The 13,634-nt window shown below is 38.8% G+C and overlaps 1 protein-coding gene across 11 annotated transcripts in view; it reads left to right on the forward strand.

The window, feature by feature from the left end:
- Positions 1 to 13,634, forward strand: part of RCBTB1 (RCC1 and BTB domain containing protein 1) — a 29,682-nt gene that overhangs the window by 6,661 nt on the left and 9,387 nt on the right. For 7 of the 11 annotated variants that reach the window (XM_082304172.1, XM_082304169.1, XM_082304173.1 and 4 more), the window contains 6 exons: positions 386 to 536; positions 1,023 to 1,189; positions 4,851 to 5,009; positions 6,111 to 6,218; positions 7,149 to 7,291; positions 10,387 to 10,577. In XM_082304172.1, the coding sequence (XP_082160298.1) occupies positions 386 to 536; positions 1,023 to 1,189; positions 4,851 to 5,009; positions 6,111 to 6,218; positions 7,149 to 7,291; positions 10,387 to 10,577 (919 nt within the window). Of the gene's footprint in view, positions 1 to 385; positions 537 to 1,022; positions 1,190 to 4,850; positions 5,010 to 6,110; positions 6,219 to 7,148; positions 7,292 to 10,386; positions 13,488 to 13,634 lie in introns of all 11 variants that reach the window. The other 4 variants (XR_014227430.1, XR_014227431.1, XR_014227429.1 and 1 more) reach the window with 4 other exon arrangements.

Consider the following 13,634-nt stretch of genomic DNA (forward strand, 5'->3'; position numbering starts at 1 on the left):
ATTTTTTTTGTTTTTCCCCTAAGTCCTATCAAAGCTGCCTGTAGGATGAGCCTCTCACAGTACAGCTGTGGCTGCTGTTTACAAACTGCTTTTAAAAGAAGGTGGTATCTTCCACTTTCACAGTTTCATACTTTTTATAGTACAGTTCCTGCAAATTAGAAGCCTAGCTTCTAGGCCTGCACAGATCTGAAGAATTCAGACTCATCAGTTAACTTCCAAAGTGTCCCCGTGCTGACTCTTGAGCTTGTTAACTTCCATGAAGGAAGTCTCCAGCCGTCAAGAGTCCGTGGCAAAACTGTCATGGCTTTATGAAGACCCGGATATTACCACATCTGTGCCTACCTGAGTATGAATCACTTAAAATGAGTATTCCTATGTTTTTCAGGTATTTGTTTTTGGACTGAATTGCAATAATTGTCTGGGAACTGGAGATAATCAGAGCACAATAGTACCAAAGAAATTAGAAGCCTTATGTGGAAAGAAGATTTCCAGTCTCAGTTATGGAAGCGGACCCCATGTTGTACTTTGCACCGAAGGTAGAAAATTAACATTTAGTATAGAAACATAAGTTACAGATTTTAAGTTCCACTTGCATTTAACAAGAATGGATTAAGGTGTAATTGTATTAACTTGTTAATTGGTCAATGTACACTAAGGGGTTCTCATTGGTCTTAAGTGGAACTAAATGTATTCTGTAACAGGTCAAGTAAGTTTCTGTTGCATTTCCATTATGTTGCAACTGTAGAGTTTTACTCTATCATTTATGACATACTCAGTCTTACCTGTGCACTTTCGTGTATTGCCACAATAAATCTAGAGGTTATACTGTGATGTATGTATATACAAAGTTGTATACAAAGTACATAAATTTTTAGTGTACAGATGATTTTTGTAATAGTTTCACTATTTGTTAATGTCCTTTCACTTTCATGTTGGCATTTGCTAATTTCTTAGAGTTCTATCTATCTTAATTTCCTTGGAATTTTTGGTGGTTTTTATCACAAACTTAAATATTTTTGCAGATGGTGAAGTGTATGCTTGGGGACATAATGGTTACAGCCAGCTTGGGAATGGCACAACCAATCAGGGCATTACTCCTGTTCAAGTTTGCACAAATCTGTTAATAAAGAAAGTGGTGGAAGTAGCTTGTGGCTCTCATCATTCCATGGCACTGTCCTTTGATGGGGATGTAAGTTGAAACCTGTTCAAACCTCTTAATCTCCTTCTTGAAGTGAATAGTGCAGGTGACCTTGCAATCTGAAGTTCTCTCTTTCTCTACAGTGTAGTTACAATATAACATTTTCTCCTGCTGCCTCAAACTAGGGTCTCCCTTTCTTCAGAGCAGGCTTGGAAACACACCCCCCCCCCCCCCCCAACCCCAACAAAAAAAAAACCAACCCAACCACAAGAACAAGGGAATAAAAGGCTAGTAAACTCTTGTGGCTTTCATGTTTCATGTCTCACAGGGATGAGACCAGAAAGCTGTGCCAGTTGGAGGTGAGAGAATGGTTTGTAAGGTGCAAATGTAACATTGTTATTTGCTTGCAGTTCTGTTATTTAAGGGGTATATTGAGTTGTTTGTATTCACTGGTTAGCCTTTAGTCTGTTTCTTGTAGTCTTCGTGATGTCCACGCTGGTACTGTGAGAGAATGTTGCTCTGCACACCTCTGAATACCTTTGCGTGTAGCTGATGAAAGAGCACTTGGTTTGTATCCAAGTCTCCTTTGTGCTATTTGTTGACATGGCTTAAGGCTATGTGTCACGGGAAACGTGTACAATTAGTTTCCAGTTAGTCAGATTTGACCAGCGTGTGTGTACTTGATTAGAGTTGTGTGTTACTGCATGGAGGAAAGCCTGGTTTCAGCTCTGCTTTAACAAAAGAAGAGTTCTAATTTTAAAACCTTCCTAACAATGAAAATGGAAACTACAGTTCTTTCCATCCTCGTAATCTGAGCATGTCTGTGTTATGATTCAGTATGGAGTCATAGTGAAACAGTAATACAAAGTAGCAACTCAGTATTTTGAGGGTAGGAAAGAGACACTGGGTTAATTTAAGTGATCTGGGTTGTATCTGAAAGGAGAGCCTACACTTAGGAAAGATCTTCATGCTGTCACGTTTGACTTGGTTAATCTATAAAATCTGGTTTGCATGTGGGAAGGCAAGGGTGATCATGTATTAGTTAAACTAGTGGTTCCAGCTGCTGTGATAGCTGCCTGTGATGACCATGCTGTCTCTTATAATAAACGTAACATGCTTGAAATCTCAATGGAAGCAAGGAAGTTTCCTTATATTTACCATGGAGCTGATATTTGCAGCTCGCTCGCCATTGTGGCTAGTTAATGTACTATAAATCCATCCCTAGTGTACCTTGCAGTGTCTTAGTCTATTTGTGCTCTGAGGTTTTATCTGTACCAGAACTGATTATACTGAAAGCAGTGAAATGTGTTAAGCAGAGTTTTATTTACAGAAAGATTTGGCTGCAAAAACCCTTGTGACTTGATATATCTGGATGTCATGAATGTCATGGTCTGGATGTCATGGTTTATCTGGATGTCATGGTTTGGTCTCTTCTCCCAAGTAAGAAGCGATAGGACAAGAGGAAACGACCTCAAGCTGCACCAGGGGAGGTTTAGGTTGGATATCATGAAAAACTTCTTCACCGAAAGGGCAGTCAAGCCCTGGAACAGGCTGCCCAGGGAAGTGGTTGAGTCTCCATCCCTGGAGGTATTTAAAAGACGGGTAGACGTGGTGCTCGAGGACATGGTTTAGTGGTGGACTTGGCAGTGCTAGGTTAACAGTTGGACTCGATGATCTTAAGGGTCTTTTCCAACCTTAATGATTCTATGATTCTAACCCCAGCCAGCAACTAAGCCCCACGCAGCCGCTCACTCGCTCCCCCCAGTGGGATGGGGGAGAGAATCAAAAGGGTAAAAGTGAGAAAACTCGTGGGTTGAGATAAAGACAGTTTCATAGGTAAAGCAAAAGCCACACACACAAACAAAGCAAAACAAGGAATTCATTCACTACTTCCCATCGGCAGGCAGGTGTTCAGCCATCTCCAGGAAAGCAGGGCTCCATCACACGTAATGGTTACTTGGGAAGACAAATGCCATCACTCCAAACGTCCCCCCCTTCCTTCTTCTTCCCCCAGCTTTATATGCTGAGCATGACGTCATATGCTATGGAACAGCCCTTTGGTCAGTTGGGGTCAGCTGTCCCAGCCCTGTCCCCTCCCAGCTTCATGTGCACCCCCAGCCTCCTCGCTGGTGGGGTGGTGTGAGAAGCAGAAAAGGCCTTGACTGCGTGTAAGCACTGCTCAGCAGTAACTAAAACATCCCTGTGTTATCATCAACACTGTTTTCAGCACAAATCCAAAACACAGCCCCATACTAGTTGCTGTGAAGAAAATTAACTCTATCCCAGCCAAAACCAGCACACTGGAGTTTCAGAGATGCATTGTAGTTGGAAGTGTTCATGGAAATACTTGGCATAATTGATTTGTACAGTTGGTTCAGTGCAATTTTAATGCAGTGCAAATTTGAAAAAAAAGTATCTTAATGATAGACTTAAAGTACTGCAGACATTTGTGCTTCTCTGAGAAAGGAAACTGATTAGCTCTTTGGCATTTTGATCTACCTTCTGAGATGCTCTACCTTTAATTTTTTTCCATGCTATTGAAATTAAGATATTTTATAGAGCATCTTCAAATATTCAGTAGGAATCGAAGATCCAGCAAATACAAGTAACAAAAAGCAAAGGACTAATGCTTTCTTTTGTTCATATTACACATGGTAAATGAGTTGTGTTGCTGGGAAGTTTTTTTGTTCTTGTCTTTGGTGGGGGTTTTGTTGGTTGGTGTGGTTTTTTTATTATTTTTTGGTGGTGGAGGAGGTGTTTGTTTCTAATGACTGAGTTTTGGTTTGGTGTTGCAGTTAAACAGGAGGCTTCTGGCACCAAAGGATGTGCTGACTTCACATTAGGGTATCTCTGTCAGTGTGCTTTTACTGACTAGCATGTCTGTGGCTGGGTGTTTCCAAGAGGACAAACTTTTTAAGTGGGAGAAGTGCCAGAGGATGAACTATCAGAAACAGTTTTTTGCCAAGCTATGGGTGTATATGCACATAATAAAAATTGAAAGAACTGAAAATACAAAGCTGTAAACATTTTTTTTTTTTTTTTTTAATAGCAAACTACTTCCCTGTCTTCTGGAGTTTTAGATGAAAGGAACCAATATTTTTGGTTTTATTATTATTGGTTTGCCACTGGCAAACTTTGAACTGTCAGAGATGGTGCTTTTTTGTTAATGTCATTGTGTAACAGAGTTTTGCTACTGTGAAGCATGGGCTGACGAAACCATCTCCTTTCACAGCTCTTGAAAGATAGAAAAGATGTATGATGAGTGTCCAGCAATAACCTGGTTTAGAGTTCTGTAAAGAAAACTAAATAGCTGTAAACTGGGGAGTTGAGCTTGTCTGGGAAACACATAACATTCTGGCTTGCATTTCTTTTTCCAACATCATGAAAGTATAAAGACAGTCCACTCACTATGCTCTTTGTCTTATAGTCTAACTTATATTTAATATAGAAATATGTTCCTTTTGTTTCCTCTTGTAGTTAGATGCTCCAGTTCTGTAGCAAGAAGCTGAAAAAAGTGCTATGTTCATATTTGCTAGATCAGTCCTATTGCTGTTTACAATTTTCAGCTGTTGAAAATAATTTTTAAGCATTTTAGCTTGTTAAATAGAATAGTTTACCCAATCTGATGCTGACTTCAGTAAGATAATTTATTACCATTTACTATTATTAAGGCCTAAACTGCTGGGTTTTGTTTGTTTATTTTTATGGACAGCTGTACGCTTGGGGCTATAATAACTGTGGTCAAGTTGGATCTGGATCTACAGCAAATCAACCAACTCCTCGCAGAGTTTCGAACTGTTTACAGGGTAAAATGGTAGTTGGCATTGCTTGTGGTCAGACTTCCTCCATGGCTGTAGTAAACAATGGTGAGGTAAGCATTGCTGCATTCTCATGCTCTCTCTCTGTTACCCGGACTTACTAAGTTAATGTCTGAACATGGAGAAATGCTGACATGGAGTGCTCAAGTGATAGAGTTATATTGATAGAGTTATATAGAGTTACATCGATAACTTCTCTGAGACCAATTTAAGGAAAACTCTGCAATTAACTGGAGAGGCTATCTTTACACTAAACGTTCCTTCTTATGGCAAAGACTGTATTGGAACATAATTCTGTCTGAGTCTGCAACTACAAGAATTTGAACAGTTGTGATAAGCATGTATGTCTTCCTTATTTCAATAGATCATTTAACATATGTCTTAATTAGTTTTTTGAAAGCGTGCACAATTAAACAGTTAATCTTCCTGCAAGAACACACTGACTGATCCTGGTCCTTAAAAACATTGCTTAATTGCCAGCAATAAAACCAAATCAAGCTTTTAAACATTGCCCTAGTATTGTGCAACTGTTCGTTTCACTAAGTTTATGGTGCTATCTTGTTTCTAGGTATGAAACCTCAATTTTACTACATTTCACCAAACTTGGAGCATAGCATTTCTTTGTGACTGGAGTGACTGTAAAAGTCCCTGAGGCTGAGATGAGCTTTCATTGTATATACTTTTGTCTTGATGTGTCCACCATAACAAAATTAAAGGAAAAATAAGAGCTAAACTGGGGACTTCAGTAATTAGTGAACTAATTCAGTAGCTGATCAGCTGATCAGAATAACTAATTTCTTTTTTTCTTTAAAAAAAGAAGTAATAAGGAGCACAGAAGGTGTAAAAGTCAACTAAAATGTTGATGCTATGGGAGAGATTTTGGTGTATTGCAAGTTTATTGCAAAATTCCTAGTACTTCAAAGACAACTATATTTTAGAAAGCTTCTTTAAAAGGTAAATGCAGGATTGAAAAGTTGAATACAGTCAGTCATTGCAGTATATTTAATATCTTTCAGCCTTCTCTATATTGCTCTTCAAATAGTGTATAGTTTTTTAAGAAGATGTGCTTTTTTGACTTGTATTTGATACTAAGTCTTAAATGTTCTATTCTTCTACAGAGGAGTGGCTTAATTTTATTTTCCTTTTGCAATCAGGTTTACGGCTGGGGTTACAATGGTAATGGTCAGCTAGGTCTTGGAAACAATGGCAATCAACTAACGCCGTGCAGAGTGGCAGCATTACATGGTGTGTGTATACTCCAGGTATGTCTAACACGGAAATGAAAATGCATTCCTGTTGCTAGCATCTGCTAAAACTGTATCTTTGGAATCTTATACCTGCTTCTAGATTTCACAGTTCAAATACTGATTTTTTTTTTTTTCCTTTAGCTCCTATAAATTATATTAGGTTTATAAAAAGTGCAAGTAAGCTGTAAAATACTTGCTTTTGTAAATGTTCTGAATGATTTAAAGTTAGCTAGTGGACCTATAAGTACATTATGACATGGATACAAATTGCATCTTTGTTACAAAGCTGAATGAATGAAACCCACTAGGCAAAGACAAGAAATGAAGGGGAACAAGAAAACCAAGATGTTCAAATTAGATTCTACATTAATATCCTAATTAGCCCTTCAGAAGTGAGAGTAGAGGCAAAATGAATGTCATGGGTGTGGGGTGGGTTGGTTGGTGGTTGTTTTGGTTTCTTTTCTTCCCAGCTAAAGAATGAGACTGAAAATTGGGATTTCCTAGGTTTTTAGTAAGGTTCTGTGGAGTTTCATGTGGTAATTTGGGTTGAACGGTTGTTGGCTGTTGAACTGCAGCTCTCATAGTTTGTACAGTATTCAAAATACCAAATTCTCAAAGTATTTCAGAGTTGCAAGGCGTGATGATGGAGTTTGCTGTTCTTCATGTGAAGAGTCTGCAACTGAAAGCAAGTAAAGGCTAGGGAGGCTTTGCAGTAAATCATTTAGGAGTAACCAATGAACACTAAATTAATGAAGCTGGGACTTTTCCAGTACTTAGAGTTAATGTATTTTGTGTTAGCTTTAAGTACTGAGAAATAACACATTGTAGTGCTAAATGAAGAATGCCTGAGATATTTAACATCAGCTAGACTAAGGTAATGTGTGCAATAATTTTGTTTCTCATCTCTGTTTTGTTTAGTAGTAATGCTTATACATTTACTTACAGATTGCCTGTGGCTATGCGCACACACTAGCACTAACAGATGAGGGTTTGCTCTATGCCTGGGGAGCTAACACTTACGGGCAGCTAGGAACTGGCAATAAAAGTAACCAGCTAAGCCCGGTGCAGATCATGATGGAAAAAGAAAGGTAATCTTGCTGAAGCTGTTTCTGGATTGATAAGTCTGAGCATGTGTTATGCGGTGTGTAGTGCTGGAAGCATGCATGTTTAGGGCTTTGTGGATTGTTCTTCTATCGCTAATGTTAAAAGCATAGGAAAGGATGGTAACTTACTGTTTACTATAGATTGAGTGCTTTTTGCTATCTGTAGTGATTATTGAAAGTATACATATGTTAAGGTTGGACCAGATGATCCCTGAGGTCCCTTCCAACCTGATATTCTATGATTGATTTGTATTTACCTGATACTGAAAGACAATAAATGACTAAGTGTTAGGCTATTCTAAATCTGGTTCCTTTAATTAAAAATTTGGAGCTATGAAATTGATAAGCCAAGCTTTTAAGCTGTATTGAGGCCTACATTTAAAAAAAAAAAAAAGGAGGGGGGAGGGAAGCACCACCTTTGTAAGAAGTGACCTGTGAGGAAAAAACAATTTTCTGAAAGGCTGACCATAGCCAACCATGAAAACAGGACTTGATTTGCAAGGTTGCTGGAGCTAAGGGCAGATACTACTACTGTTACCAGTGGTACCAGTCAGTAGTTTGTAGTTTCTTAGCTTCCTAGAGTCATAAAACAATAACCCTAACCCTTGTCCACCCTCTTTCAGCACCCTTGTCATCCTCATATTTGGGATGGCTCTTCTGCTGTTCACCTCCAAACTTGGACCTCAGTCCCATTCTCTGGACTCATGTGTATACCTATAGATTAATGTACCTCCGTTTGGAAAGCTCTTAGTCTATAAATCCCTTAACTTGTAAATCTCTTAATTTATAATCTCCTCTTAACTAGGAAACACTTGTGGTTGGTTTTTCTCCATTTCCAAACTGTATCTGTGGGAAGTCATTCCTATTTTTTCCTGTTTTTCACACTAACATTAAATTAAATTTTGCACAGTACTGAGATTATTTAAGAGCTTAAAAATGGGGGGGGGAGGAGAAGAAAGGAACCATCACAATAGAAGCCACTGAGGTGAGGCTGGCTTGTCTGTGAAGGAACTGACAGTAGCAAAGCAAAATGAAATATTCTTTAAAAAAGCACTGGAAGAGGAATGTGTATGTTTGCAAATAGATCAACTTTGTTTTCTTAGCGATTTATTTTTTGAGTGAACTAAGAAGAACTGTTGCATTTAGAATTGTATGTGAATTCAAGCATGGGATTATAATAAAACTGGCATTTGTTCAATGACTAAAGGAGGGAGAAAATATCATAGAACTTCTGCTTGGAATCTAAGGGAGAGATAAGTCACTTGAACTTACTCATCTTGCTTGACTTGGCTCCCTTGGAAACAGTGCTATAAGTGGGTGAGCTGTCATTTCCCATGAAGCATATTAATGCTGCTTTTCCTGGTCCTTTCATTTATATAACTCTTTTGTCATTTATATGTAATGCTGGTGACAGTTCCTTAGGAGGTGGCATTTGATGCTGTCTTGAAGAATATTGCACATATAGCTTGTAAGGAACTTTTAGACTTTGTTTTGTCAGCTTGGAGGAACAGTTGTGAAGGTCAGCTTCCTGAATTTTGATATCAAGTATATGCTTAACATGTTATCCTGTACTGTAAGTACATGTGTTATGGTACATGTTCTACTATGCTTCTTAAGTATACTATAGTTACTCTAAAAATAAGAATCTGTTCTGCTAAGGAAAGAAAGTTTGGGGAAGGAGGTAGTTCAGGTGGATAGCTATGATGGACAATAAGTTGTCCCTAAAATAATTACTTTATGATGTCTCATGCAGAGGTGCTGAAAGATCTCAGTGTTGCATAGAGGTTCACAAGTTGATAAGGGTGTAAAACAACCCATTAGTCTTTTATGTGCCAGAAATTATCGATACATATACTGAAAGTGATTATAGATTCTTTCTGTATTTTATCTTGAAATAATTTTTGCACTTAAAATGTGGGCTTTGTGCTAAAAAAGCTCTTTGCCTAAAAAGCTAACTCTTTATGGATATTGTTCTCTAAAGGAATAAACATTTTGATATGTATATTCTTAGACTGCTTGGAAGGACCTTTATTTGTCCCAGTTGATCTGTTTCTGGCACAAAAGCATGAAATCCTATGATGCGTTTTTAGCATGGAGAAAAAAGAGGAAAGCGTAGCTTTTATTTTGAACTAACGCTGGAACTTCCCCTGGTTTTTGCTTATCCTGTGAAGAGAGACACTGGAAACGTCCTTGCAGTCCTTTTAATGGAAGGGCGATTCTTCTCTGTTTTTATGATGTTTCAGATAGCAAGATAGGGATTGTGTGAGCAATGGGAGAACAGAATAGATAAGTGTGCATCAGCAGCTCTAATATTTTAAGGAAGTATGTGAGATAGATGAAAACACTATATAGACTTTATTTAAAAAACAACCCTAGCTTTTCAAGAATGTGGAGTTAAATGCGTGTAGTCACCTCTCCTCAAATGAAGCACTGTCCATGTTCCATGCTGAATCTCAGTGCTGAGGAAAGGAAACTTACAGCAAAATAAGAAGTCAGAAATACAGGCAGTAGGTCAGATCTCTGTCTACATACAAAAAAGCCACATTAAAGGCAGGATAGAAGGGTTTCATAATAAAGGATTTATTGAAAAATACACAGGATATAAATCTCAAAATGAGAGAGTTTTTACAACATCTGTTTGAATGAAGTTCTGAAAAACACTCTGCAAAAATCTTAGTAGTATAACTTTCCTGCCGGTTCCCTAACTGGAAGTTTCATAAGCTCCATAAGTATTTCTTCCTGAGCATAAATGTCTGATGTGCATTGGTTTTAAAGGGGAGAAACAAAACTTTGTTTTGCTTTGTCCCTTTCCCATGGTTATGGAAGAAAAGAAGGAATGTCAGCTGATGAGAATGACATAATTAAAGCAATATCTGATTACAATAAAATCTACAAGCAATCTGAAAATGTCATTGCAGTTTTTAAATACTGATCCATTCAAACTATCATATTCATGCAGGACAAAAAGAAGTACAGGAGTGTAGATGCATAGTTTGGTTGGCTGTTATTTTGGTGAGGCATTTGGAAAGTCACTTGATTCTGTACCTGTAAGTATCTTACAAGGTTTCTTCTGTTTCCAGGGTTGTGGAGATTGCAGCCTGCCACTCTGCTCACACGTCGGCTGCCAAGACCCAGGGCGGCCAGGTGTACATGTGGGGCCAATGCCGTGGGCAGTCAGTGATCCTTCCCCACCTCACTCACTTTGCCTGCACTGATGATGTGTTTGCTTGCTTCGCTACCCCTGCTGTTATGTGGCGTCTTCTGTCAGTAGGTGAGAACAAGCTCCAATACGGCAGTCAGTGCTTTAATCTGTGTACATTACACAGATACGACTTCTGCGGCAGGATGGTTCCTGCTTTAAGGAGAACTGGCAATTAAAACTAGCTCTCTTAGCTAGTTTTTTTTCTTCTGAAGAAAACAGTCTACTTCAGCAGCTAAGGATCCAGAACAGGGTTAACAAGACTGATTGTTTGCCAGTATACATCTGGAGAGAACCCAGTTTTACCATTGCATTGTGAATATTGTGTATTTCCTACATTTGTATTGTTTGAGCTCCAGCTCAGGACTGGGAAGGACTCCTGGATCATTCAGCATAACTTTTTTCTCTTAAAACTATTCCTTCCTCGAAGATGCTTGCTCCTGATGCTTGTTCCTTTGGCATCTAACAATTTTGAATTACAAGTGTTGTCTCTAGCTTTCCCATCTTAGTATTTACCCTTCCAATCTGAATATGAAAGAGTGAATCTCTCTGCTATGTTTCATGTTAGGAAAGTAAAGTAAAAGAATTACAAGTTTTCATTTTGTCAGATGATTTCTCTCAACTCGATTTAGTTTGGCTTTCCCCAAAGACAGTCAGACTTGTAAATAATAGTCCCTGTATAACAAGACCCTAATATAATTGTTTTCTCTGTTGGAACTCTGTTCTTATACTGCCTTGGATTACACTTTGGGATGCAGTCTCTGTGACCAACAAATAAGCCCAAGCCTTTCTTCTTGATTATCTTTGATTCACATGCTGCTAATTCTTATTTGACCCCAAATATGCTATAAAGTACTTAACTTGCACTTCCTTGAAAACATGAAGGTGTTTTCATGTTCAAAACATGAAGATATTTTCGTCTTAGATCTGCCACTTCAGCTATCAAGATCATTTAGGAGATCTAATCTGTTTTCATATTGACAACAGATCCCAATTTTGTTAGTCGCAGTACAAAATTGGGTTTGTGGAGGGATCACATCCTAAGTAACCTTTCTCCAGATTCAGACTTTATCCTAACCCAGCTTCTCCATCTTAACTTCTCATTTAGCATGTTATCACATTTATAGAGGTCCAGATAACAGCATCTCTCTGTAGAGGAAAACTGAATAATTTTACCAGAGAGAGAGAAGATTATCTTGGAGTGATCTGCTTCTGGGTAAATCCAAGTCTTGTTTTATCCTACTTCTCACTTTCTCCATTCTCTAATCCTCTGCAATATGTGTTAGTTTTGCCCTCTGTAGAGGTCTGATGGTTGTTCAGGTCTGTTGCCTTTTGCTAATAGTGAAGGCTGTTTAAATGACATCTCCCCAGTGTCAGTACCTTTCAAGTTCTTGATTTTTATGAAGTATTCCCAGACTGAGTATGACAAAGTATTCGAATTTGGTACCTGCATTTTAATTCCTCTTAGCCTTTGGGGGTTCTTCCCCTCTTATTCTGATAATCCTACTTACTGAATATTTAAATCAAAAGCATTAATTCTGAGAGCATTTTTAATCTGTATTTTCCATATGCGTTTTTTCCTTCCCTTACCTTTTTTATTCATATAGGTTAAAAAACCCCTTTTTTCTTTTTGTTTTTTTTGGGGTTTGTCTCAGTGAGAGCTAACTCTGCATAAAGGTTATTGTTCTACTTCCAGTTATGATGGCTCTGCCAAAAAAATGAATCAGTCACTCAGGATTGGCTGTGGTGAAGTACAAATCTGCAGCATTTTTTGAGGAATGAACTTAAGGTATTTGGAGTGAAAGTTGATCTACTGCATAGCTTAAGCTAAGCTGATGACCTAGAAAAAAAAATCACATGAGCAAATGGAGGGGGATTGGAGCATGGTTTAGTTAGCCCTGATGAGATGCAGGTTCTGTGGATGATCCATGTAAATCGGAGGAGTGTATGGTCTTTTGTGGCACAAACACGACTTGTCTGTCACAGCAGTTTGTTATAACAGTATTTCTTTTCAAATACCAACTAATTTAGCTGTCCCTAATGGTGAAGAGTAATTTGTGGGTTGTATACAGATGAAGAATATGCAGTCCTGTGGGACACAGGAGACAGGCCACATCCCATTATAGTGGAAATCCACTTATTTTTCTTTTCCATACTTCGCTTCTTAGAACCCATGTGTTTTGAAACACACTTTTAAGATGCATCAACAGAAGCTTCAAATAGCAGGTTAAATTAGGTTTTCTAAAACTTCAGGGTCCTTGCTTTACTACAAGCCTTAGCCAACTTGTGCTGCAACTCTCATATGATTTTTAGAGACACAGAATGGGACCTCTGTAGGACCAGTGCCATAGGCCTTAATGTAAAGAACTGTCAAAAAGCTGTGATATCTCAGCTTTAATCCACTTCCAAAACTGCTGAAGTCCTGTGTCCTTGGTAGTAGATACTGTGTTCTTGGTACAGTCTCCCTTCTTCAGCAGCACTGCTGCTGGATTTTGTGTTGTCATAACTGACTAATAAACTGAGTTTAATGGTGTCAGTGATAGCTCATGTTAGTGAGCCCTGGCAAAGACCTAACAGACAACCTGCAAACAATATCCAATCTGCCAGCACAAAAAAGCGGCCAACTGGTGGCATGTTTTCTTACTATTTAGGCTCAGATCACACCGTGTCAGTGCAGTTGAAGTAGTGTACACCGTGTCTCATGGGAGTTGCAGGTGATGCTGTAGATTCTCATTACCAGCAGTTTGCAGGTTAACCGCAGAGACTAGTTTGCCATTTGCAGAGCTGAGGTGACCCAGCACTAGCACTGAGCTGCCAAGAGGCTGGCAGTATCATGGGTGGTGCCCAGGCTGAGAATGAGAAAGGAGGTTCTCCAGGTACTTTCCCTGGTGCTGTGCTACCTCTGTGCAACGAGCTGGGACGGGAACTGCTGACTGCTGCTGTCTGTAGCTGTTGCGGAGCAGCCCTTGCCAACAGGAAATGGTATGGGATTAATTCATTCTTCCCATTTCACTGCTTAAGCCAATGGACCTCTGATACTGACCTATTTTCCTTGACATGCTCTTAGTTGAGCTGCTAGCTTTAGGTAGTGATGTGTGTGATCCATTTAAGATGCTTAACATGGGTTTT

Source organism: Platalea leucorodia (genome assembly GCF_965183815.1).
Source record: "Platalea leucorodia genome assembly, chromosome: 2".
Taxonomy (NCBI): Eukaryota; Metazoa; Chordata; class Aves; order Pelecaniformes; family Threskiornithidae; genus Platalea; species Platalea leucorodia.